This window comes from Montipora foliosa, chromosome 9 (genome assembly GCF_036669935.1).
Source record: "Montipora foliosa isolate CH-2021 chromosome 9, ASM3666993v2, whole genome shotgun sequence".
In the NCBI taxonomy this organism is placed as follows: domain Eukaryota; kingdom Metazoa; phylum Cnidaria; class Anthozoa; order Scleractinia; family Acroporidae; genus Montipora; species Montipora foliosa.
This window is the reverse complement of record NC_090877.1, coordinates 14,498,375-14,510,874: the sequence shown is the minus strand read 5'-3', so window position 1 is coordinate 14,510,874 and position 12,500 is coordinate 14,498,375. Positions and strand designations below refer to the sequence as shown.

General features: G+C 40.1%; 1 protein-coding gene across 1 annotated transcript in view; it reads left to right on the top strand.

Moving 5' to 3' along the window:
* Positions 1–5,435, top strand: part of LOC137972119 (placenta-specific gene 8 protein-like) — a 9,449-nt gene extending 4,014 nt beyond the window's left edge. Inside the window, exons 3-4 of the mRNA XM_068818950.1 lie at positions 4,910–5,049; positions 5,126–5,435. Coding sequence (XP_068675051.1) covers positions 4,910–5,049; positions 5,126–5,221 — 236 coding nt within the window. The 3' untranslated portion in view covers positions 5,222–5,435. The remainder of the gene's footprint in view (positions 1–4,909; positions 5,050–5,125) is intronic.
* Positions 5,436–12,500: the final 7,065 nt, after the last annotated feature.

Sequence of the window (12,500 nt, the reverse complement as noted above, 5' to 3'; positions counted from 1 at the left end):
CTGTACGTTGTCAACATTAAGTCATCATCAGGGTATATCCGTATTTTACGGTTGCTGACTTTAGTGGAGGGGTCAATTGCAGCTTTTTATACAGGCTCATAACATCACAAAATCAACCGTTTGGCACGTTCATTTTTTTGTGGTCATATGATAATATGTAATTTTCTGTCTGACTCAGTAGTTCCTCACAAACTTCAACCCTTGTTTATTTGTCGGTCTTTTCAGGGAGAAGGCATTGTGCAGTGGTGAGTGCACTCACCTCCCACCAATGTGGCCCCAGGTTCGATGCTCAGACGCGGATTCATAATTGGGTAGAGTTTTTTGGTTCTCTACTCTGCTTTGCTCCGTGTGGTTTTTGCTACGGGCACTCCAGTTAAATACCCCTCCCATGAAAAATCAACCAACGATTTAATAAAAAGGACGAAGAGTGGCCAAAATAATTACTTCGGTTTTGGTTTTACGACACTCAATTGAAACTCGCTCTATTATTATTATTATTATTATTATTATTATTATTATTATTATTATTATTATCATCATTATTATTTCGTTCATTCACACGATATGTTGTTAACATGGTTTGTAAACTTGGCATCAAGCCACGACCTACATGTATGGCCTTAGGTGTCGAATTTTCTTCAACGAGGTTTTCAAATTTTTGCTGAACGTCCCTAGTGCACCAATGACAATTGGTACAACAATTACTTTTCGGCAGCTCCAGATTTTCCCAATCTCTCTTTTTAATTCTTCGTATTTTTCCATTTTCTCTTGTTCTTTTTCCAGCACTCTTGTATCAAAAGGGCGCGCAATACCTATCACATGACATGATCTTTCTATCTTATCAAGAACAACTACATCAGGTCTATTATGCTCAATTTGATGGTCTGTTTGAATTTGGAAGTCCCATAACACCTTTACTTGATCATTTTCTATAACTCCTTCAGGATGATGATCATACCACTTGTCATTATTATTATTATTATTATTATTATTATTATTATTATTATTATTATTATTATTATTATTATTATTATTATTATTATTATCATTATTATCATAGTCATAGTCAGGGTAGACCAAGGCTCAGATTTAAAGACACTGTAAAAAGAAACCTGAAGAAGCTGGACATCGACAGGATTTCCTGGCAGCAGAAGGCTACGGACAGAGCTGTGTGGAGGAATCTGATCAGACCCAAATGAAACAGCCATTGTCACCCACGACAGGCTGCTATGATGATGGTGATGATGATGATGATTATTATCATAGTCATACTACTTAGCTTAAGTTTTTAACAGCTGGTAAAATTGTGGCGTCGGGCAACAACAAGTTGCCAAAGAACACCAAAATGTTTCTTTTTCCTGTCCTTTACATTTCCAATACTTTTCTTAGTATCCTTGCTGATCCCAGCAATGCAGACTTCTGGACTAAGGTAATTGATGTGTCTACTCCTATGCCCTTTAAGTTGCCCTTCAATGGCAATGGCACTGTTCCTAAAACCCCCAATACAATAGGTACGACTTTGGTTTTCACTTCCCACATTCTACTCAATTCTCTGGCCAGATTTTGGTACTTTTCAACCTTCTCGCCCTCCTTTTCTTTTGATCCACTTTCTTCTGGAATTGCCACGTCTGTTATATGACAGCTTTTCTTGCTTTTGTCAACAAGCACCAAATCTGGCCTCCTAGCCACGATGTTATGGTCCGTCCGTATGCTGAAGTCCCAAAGGAGTTTATAGTTCTCATTTTCCAGTACGCTCTCAGGGACTTGATTGTACCATTTATCATTCCAGTGGAACCCGCATTTTCCCGCCAGACCCCAGTGAATTGCCCTGGCTACACCACTGACGATGATTTATCGGTTTTCTTCATTTGCATATGCTCTTCTTCTTGATGTCGACTTAAGGAGGCTCGAAATAGTTTCTCCTTTTTTCAAACAAATTAACATATTCTGTCCTTAGATACAGTTAGGGCAATCATATCAAGACGAAATTTGGCCAGGGTATTAAGTACCTATCGCAGATTTCTCACATTATGTTTTCCTCCAAAATAATGTTACCATGGCAACGATATTAGGCATTTCTTTGAGCCTTAAAATCAACATATGAGGTCCTTTTTGAAGAAACGGGACGGTGAAATTTTCCCATTCATCGTTACCAGATAATGTTAGAAATACATTCTAAAATATTTAAAATTCAACAAAATCTGTAGGTCAGTTTTTCAGAAAAATAAGTTTTTTTGAATTGTCTCTGATTATTTTTTTTAACCTACAGAATTTTTTTAAATTTGAAAGACAAACGGTTTAAATTAATCTAAGCTAACATGCAAAAAATGAAAAAAATTCACCGTCCAGAAGCAGAGATATAAACGAGTAAAGTTGCAAAATCATGAAAAATCATGGGGGTTACAAGATGAGCATTTACGCATGCTCACCCGCTCATTCAAGTCCGCGCGCGAGTGGAGCTACAGGTCAACACAAACGGATTTAAGTAACTATTAAACCGTTTAAGTAGAATTTTCGTAGTTTTCGTGAATAGGAGATGTCTATTTACATGCCATGTATATAGGAATTGGACAAAGATAAGCGAAATTAGCGGTATTTGTTTATTTCTCGTGACTCATTTAAATCATGAGCTGACGCAAGCAGCTTACGAATTGCGTGTGTGGCTTACGCGCGCGCGCTCAGCTGAAAACCCTTTCGAGCCTCCTTAATTGAAAAAAGGTTCGTGGTTTTTGCACAAACCGATTAATGCATGCCAATGTCATCTCTTTTGTCCAGGCAAGGGCTCTTTAAGAACTGACAGCTCTTCTTGTTTTAGCACCGGTAAAGAAACAGAAGAGAGGCCAGCACACCTGCATCCACGGTAGACATTTTGCATCGCTATTCCAATCCATTTTTACAATTTTCAAGCCACTGGCCGGCCGCGTATCATTTCCCGCCAAAACTTTCCCAAAAGAACGCATATTATGCCTATTCATTTGCGTATTCTGAGTGAATCATATTCCGGTCATTCAGTTCATTCTGCTATCGGGAGCAGAATGAATGGAATAGTTCTATTCCGTTCATTCCAAAAACGGAATAGGTCCCAAAAGAACACGATTCCGTGTATTCCTATTCCGGAATAGTACCAAAAGAACGCGCCCTAAACTTAAGTCTGTCTCTGAATCGGTACATAGTAACTGACATATTTGAAATTAACAATGAAATTCGTATCTTGGGGATCGTAAACGGCGACATTTTGGTATCATACTACTTGTCTTCCTTGTTTACAAATGTACCGTTACACGAAACGATAGAGATACTCGCGAACAAAGCTTTCAACAACAATTGGTTTAATACAACACACTACTTGAACCTCACCAGAGCTGATCTTGTCGAGCTTCTCAATGTAGCCACCAAAGGACAGCTGTTCCAGTTCAATGGAGCCCTGTACCAACAGACTCATGGCGATGCTATGGGATCCCCTCTTGGCCCGCTGTTGGCTAATGTTTTCATATCCTCTATTGAAGAAAACCTTGAGCGAGAGGGTAAACCCCCTCAAATAGAAACTCTTGCACTATCAGATTCATGTTGACAATCGGTACAAACAGGGTTTATTGAGAACTATGCTTGATCGAGCACATCGTTTATCTTCCTCTTAGTCATACTTCTCAGACGAGTGTGACCGTTCGAAGACATGCAGTATTCTCACGTTTGAAGTACCCAAAACACCCCGTTAACTCTACCATCAAAAATTTCGTTCAGTCCAAGATATCTGTCCAGCAGCAGAGTCACGTGACACGGTTCGTGTAGTCCTACCATTCCGGCAAAGACCAAGCCTCAGCAGATACGGTGAAGAAACAGCTACAAGTACAGGAACTGAGCCTAAGAGTACACCATCATCCAGCCCGTGTTTGAGAGTCGAAAAATCGAACAAGATCTGAATGTAAAGCCAACAATTGTAAATCATCAGTGTGTAGTTTCTAGTTTTCAATGTGATCTGTGTGATGTGGGTTATGTAGGGTTTACATTTCGTGTGCAAGGACGTAAACAACAGTCCTCCTCCATAGCCAAACACTACAAGTGTGTCCACGGGACACACGCACGCACAGTGTACTTAAGAAATGTAGAAACACATTTGACTGTTTAGTGCACGAAATGCTTTTTATGCATACTTAATTGACCCGCTCCCCATAGGGGCTTTTCAGGGCCAATGAAACACAATTAACAAAACGAGGGAAGAGTTGGCTGTTTTACAATTTCAGCGGTGAAGTTGAGCCAGGGACTACCAGAAACAAATTCAACGGGTGGTCAGAGCGGGATTTCCGGATTATAAGGCAAGCGCCCTAACCACTGGGCCACATTGCCTCCTGCTCATTTTTTGTAAGAAACTTAAAGCCAAATCTTAACATGCAATCAGACTCCATTCGTGCGAAGGTATGTGTAATTTTCGCACTGCGTTATGGCAATTGTCGCGCCCACATCGTCTTAAATTGAGTAATTTGCATGACCTGTTTCATAGTTTTCCTTGACAATGGAGTCATGATCACCCCGAAACGTCGGGTTACATCGTTCGTTTTTGTTGTTGTATGTTTTCATGGATATTCAATTTCTGCTCGAATAGACCTTATTCGTATTCTCAGGATTGCACTGGAACGAGGATACAATGGAGGCTCGTGGGGAGGAAATAATTTGCTTCTGAAAGATTCGCCCGCATCAGCCTTTATTCCATGTTCGTTTCAATGCAACCGTGAGAATCGAATATGGCTGGCCTATTGCGCGTGATCAAAAAAGACGAGATTGGGCCAAAGAAGGAAACGCCGCTTGCTTCTCGGGTGCAGCTTTTTGGTTGTAAGATCTAAGCCATCCAAATGTTGTAAGATTCTGGTTTAAGTCATCCAAAGATTTACAGTTTATTGTCACCGTTTTTCAGGCTGTATGGGTATTTTCTGTTCATGGTGTTTGCTGTGTCAAGTCTCTCAGAGAATGGGTGAAGGTTGCATGTTTCCTACTTGCTGCCAAGGAGCATTGTTAGGACTGCGAGTGAAACTTAGAACGCAGCAGAACATTCAGGTAAAACTACTTCAAGTTTTACCGAGAGGTAATGAACTTTATTAATCAAGTTTTCTCGTTCGCTCTTTTTTTTCAGGGCACCCTGTGCAATGATTATTGCGAGGTGCTGTGCTGCCCCCATTGTGTTTTGTGTCAGCTGTCACGTGAGCTGGACCGTTGCGGAACCAACTGAACTCTTGGGGAGGCTGAAACCTTTTGAGCCTTAATTGGCGTTTGTTTTTTTGGTCACTTCGTCTAAACAGATTAGTGAGGAGAGTTGCGTCTAGTCGCAGTGTGGAATACCTAGTTAGCAGTATTAGAAATCAGATTGTACTTGTAGACATACAGGCATGAAGATGTAACGCCTTTTACGTTTTCGCAACAAAAATAAACGTAGTTCGATGAGACCCGGTGTTCCTTTGTCTGCGTTTTAACATCTTCTTGATGTTTCAGTATATTCGAGTTTTCCTTTCTAACCTCCCCAAAGAAGCGACCAGAAAGGAGTTAGTCCAGTCATGGAGTCGAATCTCGTTCTAGCCCAGACGCACTCTACTGAGAAGGCTTGGTACCATAGACCCATGCGGATGATTTGCCATTCAACCGTCGACGCAACCAAACTTCTGTGGTGATTTGTGCGATGAAAAAGCTCTTAACAGTATTGTGTGCTAATTATGTTTTAAAAGGTTGTTTCTCTTTCTTGTTTGATGATGATTTTTTCCCCTGGAAGTCCTGGAAATATATTTGAAGAGTTTTCTCCTTGTTTTGCCGTTTTAAAGCTTGAATTAATGCGAACAAAAGCAAAGCGTTAAGCGACCCCCGAATTTTGTAATGCGTTCATGTTTGAGCAGCTTAACTAATTGTCATTATCTTTCTAACTTTCATGACCGTTCCGCAGTTAGAAAATATCAAAGTTCGTGTTCTAAAAGCGCTAGTTGCAATGCAAAAACCTGCGACCAAGCACGCTTTGCTGGCCTATTGTCGTTGGAGCGGCCACTCCTTCAATCACTCATAAGCCTTATGGGAAGTTTACGTGCAGTTCAGAACCCACAAAAAGCGCCGATTTGTGGAACGATAAGTTGATATCTTTCATTACTGCGGAGCGAGCGCAGCGCGAGCGACAACATATTCTGGATTCGTCAGAAAGTAAGACGAATTCACCACTTATTTCCAGAATGCACTGCGCCATTCACCAGCTATTACCAGAATGCATTGCATTTGAGCAGAACGCTATCAAACACTCTGGAGATTGCTTAAAGCACGAGGTCCCGTAAATACATATTCGATGAAACAACACATCATGATGTAAGAGTGAAAACTCACAACAATTCCAAATCTACAAGCAGTTGTAAAAAGGTTGAGACAGTGAATAGAAAATTCACCTCGTCTTCCTAAAGCCCCTCTTCCAGTTCATAAGAAAAGTCACAATGCCCCTCCCTCCCATCCCCCTTTTTTAATGTTGATACCCTTTAGTTTGAATGCCAAGTGGAGATGGAAGCAACTTTGCTTGGGGGGAAGGGGAATTAAGGATGCGCTGACTTCAATGACGCGCATTGTACGGTTATTAACAGTGAGTGTCCCAACTCTTTTTGCAGTTTCTTGTAGATTAAGTCCTCGCATGTAAATCTTATTGCGCAAAGTTCTGCCACCAAATGTTTCAGTGTTCAGGAACATAATAGTCAACTTCCATTCTTTCTTACACAATTTTCACAATTCTGTAATCGCCAAACCGCATTTGAGCTTCCATCCATTAACCTTGCGAACATCGCAGGGAAGAATGATTTCGTCTCCCGTGTATTCAGTCTTACAGTTTTTGTTCACAGTTCGACTACCACAAGGAAAAATGTATTTCTTTTAGGTGTCTAATTAGGTTGCTTGGTATTAATTCCCATTGGGATAATTAGGCCTTTATATACCACTCCTTGTGAATGTCACACCACCTGACGCGGACCAGTTTACTCGAGGCTGTTTTTTCCTTACTATTTTTTATTGTCGTTTTAATAGCGTATGACTCTTTTCTTATATTTCTTGGCCTGTAACCTGTATCCAGTGTGTCCCCGGCTCAGTTTTTTTGCAAACTAGACCCTCCGTGAGGGTACACTGGGTTGCCTGTGGTACGTGCAGCGTTCTGGGCAATTTTTTTCAAGTTGTGGGGTCATTAAGACCATTTAAGGGGTCACCCAGAAGTCATACCAGCAAAGGCCCTTTGGCTCACAGGTCCTCGCACGTTCGTACGACGAAACAGATCCTTTTCTGAGGATAAAAACCTGGCTACCGGCCTATTAATTAATCATTTGTCAGAAAAAAGAAATTCCTGCCCTCTTTAGAAAATATTGACACGCATTGCTTACGTGTGGCAGTGAAGTAACACAGCGATTTATTCCATAATGTCAACTGAGCTGTGTGTTGTCTTCCAGGAGATTCAAGTTGTCCTTGCGTAATATGTAGCTCTAACAGTGCACGATATTGTTTTGGTATTGTCTATCATTGTAGTGCCATGGTAAAAGTCTTAGGTAAATAACCCCCTGAGAAGACATGTAGTTACTCGCAAAGTACCAAACCCAGAAAGATTGAAGAAAATAAAAGGGAATCGAGACATTGGCTTCTACGCTGACATGTTGATCATTTCCAAGTTCCCTCAAGTTTAAGCGTGCACTCTGAGCGTCTGACAGCTTTGTATTTTACAAAAGTTCATTCAGGTTCATTCAGGTTCATTCTGGTTCAACCCTGTCCGCCGGGGTTAGTATTTGGATGGGTGACCTAAAAAATATACCACTTCGTAACTGAAGCAAAGGACCGAAAATTCTATTTTAACGCCCAAAAATGCGAACTAAGCAAGGTACAGATTTTGTTAGCTTGCTTTATTCAAAACAAATATTTAAGCAAAAGTGAATAAATATTGATACACAGTTTCTAGGAACAGCAGAAGAAAGTTTTCAGGATGGTCGATCGAGAATAAAATATTTTGTCATCAGCAACAACATTTACGACATGAAAACCACATTAATTTTGAACTCCGAATATAAAAAGTTACGATCAACGACAAACATTTTGGGAGATTTTTGCTACGTTCAACTTTTCTACTCTACTTTTGGCTGCAAAAGTAAAGCGCAAAATCGAAGTGACTTCGGATTCAGCGGGCGCCGTGATGAAGTTACCGCGGCGGCGAAACAGTGAAGCATCTGTGTCAAACGATGGCAAGATACAAGGTTTTGTTTTTGTTAGTTTTCTTTTTGTTTCAAGTGTTATAAAGTTTGACAGGAAATGTGCAAATTCAACACAAAGATCACAATCGCGCAACTCTTGAGTTTGACCATTTGTTTCTGCAAAGTCAAAGATTTACTCTCCAAGATGAGGTTATTTATCAAAAATCCTCGCGTATCAGATTTCAACCCAGGTATGCAAATTTGTTAAGCTCGAAAATTACACAACATGATATTACACAAAGGCTGGAAATATCTCGGCAAAATCCTTTTCCAGCGAAAATTAATTGAAACAAAAAACATATTTACTATCAGAGGCAAAAAAGCCTTCCTATTTCAATTGCGTGTGTGCAAACAAAAGATGCAATTAAATACATTTTTGACAGTTCAGATCAAACCATTTTCGACTCGGAACCTTGACTGTAAATAATGAAGCACAAAAGAGACAACAACTTTCATTCAAATAATTCTTCACTGTCACATTTCCAAATTTTTTACACCTTTGCGGAGGTGAGTACAAAATACCGGTAAATGTAAATGTAAATTGCCAGACAACTAAGATGCGACTTGAGTAAACACTGTGATACATTCAAGGCGTTCGATTCCTTCAATGTTTGTTGAATCCATAAAAAAATTGCTATTTGATTTCAGTGTTTTATATAATACCAAGTTAGTAAAATATTAGAAACAAAGCTCACTTGATATCCAAAAGCGAAAAATGAAATTGTTGTCGAAGACCATTACTCGTCGCTTAAAATCCAGACATTTATTTTTCAGCGCTGTCTTGTTCATCCAATTGACGATCCATTCTTGAACTCCATGAGGGTATATTTTGTTTAAAGATCCACTAAAACGCCATTCACGTTACAATGACTTTCGACGCAACTGAATTAGTGAAATTTCCAATTGTTACCGGAAGACTGTGCAGAGTTGAGAACAGGTAAATACAAATAGCGAGACAACTGAGATAACAGATCCACTTTATGGATTCCTTCTCTGTCTTTGTTGAACCCATACTGAGTTATCAGAGAATTGTTCATTTGTTTTCAGGGTTTACATAACAGCACACTTGACAAAATATTAGAAATACAGCTCACTTTGATTTCGGCTCGCGACGGGCAAAAGATTGTTGTCGAAGCCCATTACTCGTCACTTTTAAGATTCCAGATTCGGGATTCACAGCCTGTCTTGTTTATCCTATTGAAGTGCCATTCTTGAGCTCCATAAGGATATATTTTGTTTAAAGATGCACTGAAACGCCATTGGCGTTACATGACTTTCGACGCCATTGCAGGCTAAGTTAATGCTTCTACTGTGTCCACCAGAGAAATCTACGCATTTCCACTACCCTCTCGATCCTAAGAAAATACGCGCAGAAAGCTCTATGCATAAAGAACCACTTACCAGGGGAGTGACAAGCAAGACTTTTACCGACACGGAAAATAAAAATAAAAGATAAAACGAACAAATCCCACCCACTTCCCGACTGGGATTGCCATACTGGCAACCCAGTATTAAACTCGACCATTGCTGGCGGCTCCCTCCACTATTTGTTTGTTACTTGTCTCTTCTATACATATAATAGAAATGTTTTCTATTCGGCTAAGCGAAGCGAAAGAAAATAGAAAGATCTTGTGCCTTACTTCTATGCAAGGTTGTTTTGCATGCTTACCAATTCTACAGTCTTTTTTTAATAAGAATATATTTTATAAGAATATCGGGACTGAAATTTGCGAAATTTTAAGAATATTTTAAGAATAAACCCGTTGCTGAAATAACGATATAATTCTGCAAATACAATACAATCTAGGCCCGTTTTAAACGTCGCATTTCACATGTGTCGAATCTAATGCAAATGGACGAAAACAATAGATTTTTCTCATTTGCATTAGATTCGGCACATGTAAAATGCAACGTTTAAAACGGGCCTTATACTGTTTGGGCGGTCAGTGTTCATGAATAAAATCTTTAAAAAGTGTTGGATATGACCTAAGGAAGTTCAAAAAACTAAAGTTTTGGCAACGTTCTGTTTGCCTTCGTCAGAGTAAAATGACAAGATGAATAATTAAAAGAGCTTTTTAAGGAGCAGAATAAAAGGCAAATAGGTCTCAGGGAGAGGCTGGCGTTCATTTACAGCATTTGCATTTGGCGTGGAATGCCAACATTCTAAGAATAAACGTTTCTGTCGGTATTTCTTAGAATGTTGGCATTCCACGCTAACTACCAATGCTGTAAATGAACGCCAGCCTCTTCCTACTTAAGGCCTATTTGCCTTTTCCAGGTTATTGTGCCCCTTAAGGCGCTGTTACACTGTGAAATGTTTCATGCAACTTGTCTCGCAATGTTGTGGCGACACTGTGGCGGGACAAGTTGCACGAAACATTTCACAGTGTAACATACCCTGCAACGGCCAAAATCGTTGCGAGACAAGTTGCAAGAGCCGTTGCCGAAAGTAGAATTAGGTTCTACTTTCCGTGCAACTTGTCTCGCAACGATTTTGGCCGCTGCAGGGTATGTTATACTGTGAAATGCTTCGTGCAAATTGTCCCGCCACAGTTTCGCCAAGACACATTGCGAGACAAGTTGCACGAAACATTTCACAGTGTAACAGGTGTAACAGCGCCTTTAGGAATCAAAACATGCCTTAAAAAGCTCTTTTAATTATTCATCTCGTCATTTTACTCTGATGAAGGCAAACAGAACGTTGCCGAAAATTTAGTGTTTGATACTGTTTTAGGTCAGATCCAACACATTAAACAATACAATTTATACGTTTTTGACTTAACCGAATAAAATTATTTCTTTCTCTAAACGTAGTTGAAACACATACTGTTTAATTTCTGGGAGAAATGCTAAGACCCCGGGGTCTTAGCTTTCGTAGCACGAAAACTAAGACCCTTTGTTAAAAAGTGGTACTGCGGGAAAAGAAACCCGGGAAAGAAACCCGGGAAACTTCCTACAAGGTTTAACTTGACAACGCTATGATGTATTCTTTCTTGTCACTTTGAGTTTTGCGTGACAGAAAAAAAAAACAGTGACATTCGCCGATGTTCACTTATTGGCACGGAAAATCTAATATAATAAGATAAGGTCTTTCCAATGACGAGAAACTCACTATGTTAACCCTTTGGTTGTAAGCACTAAAAATGTGATACTAGGCTGGGTAATCAGTTTGTCAGCACATTGTCCATTATTGTAGAGCTTTTGGGCGTGCATTCACAATTTAGCCATAAGTCACGCCCGACAATGCACGAATGCCGTAGCTAGAGTATGATATGTCTCATGATGGGGGACTTAAATAGTTTTACATGTAGGACATAGGTGATTTTCTGTTATTTGCTCCGCATTTGCCTTACTCACACGTACACGTTTATTCCTCAGCTAAATTGTTAATTACAATGAGGCTATGAGATATCGACTATCAGGGGGGTAGGGGTAAATTACTGAGTCACTGCCCTGCCCACTTCAGTTAAACATTTTGATTAAATTTCTTTCCCACGGTGTGAGCGGTAGCCAGCTTTTGCCGTCAAGGTGTACTGGAACAACCTCAACAATGGAAAGATACGTCTTCAAAATCATGAGTCCCAGGGGAAAATGGATAAAATTGTTCTTGTCCAGCAAAGAGGTTTCAAGTGCAACCATGGACTCCCTAGCTGTTACTTCGAGTGCAAGAAAAGATTCTTCGCCTGTCGAACACAACACCTATCTAGAGTTTTAACTATTTTACAAGCGAAGTGGACGGGGCAGTGACCCAGTAATTCAGGCGCATTCCACAGATCGGTGGTTTTCGTAGTACAGTGATGTTTCTCGTGACGTCACGCATTGTTATTAATATGCCAACCAGGACCTAATTGGCTGTTGAAACAATCACTTCTTTTGTTCCGTGGTTGGCAAATTTGAATATCAAAAGAAATGTGACGTCAATGTTTGTAAACAAGAAATATCGCTATTGCTCTTGCCGGTTTTGATTGCACGTTGGTTTGCCTAAAGTTTTTGAAAAGCTGTCATGTTTTGACTGATCAAAGGAACAAGCTAATTTCCCACACTCATAGAGACACTGGAACAAGGAACATTTTCCATTGGCCTCAGAGTATTTTGTCCTTAACATGAAGGCAGTTGCATTATTATTTGATCCCCAGGGGTGGGGAAATTGTCAGTCTTTTTCTCTCCCATACCCAGGAGGATTAAGTGACATTTGCTTGAGCGTTTTGACAAATACCCCTGGGTCCCCGGGGATCACACCCAGGAAAAAGCCGCTGATACCTGCACAGT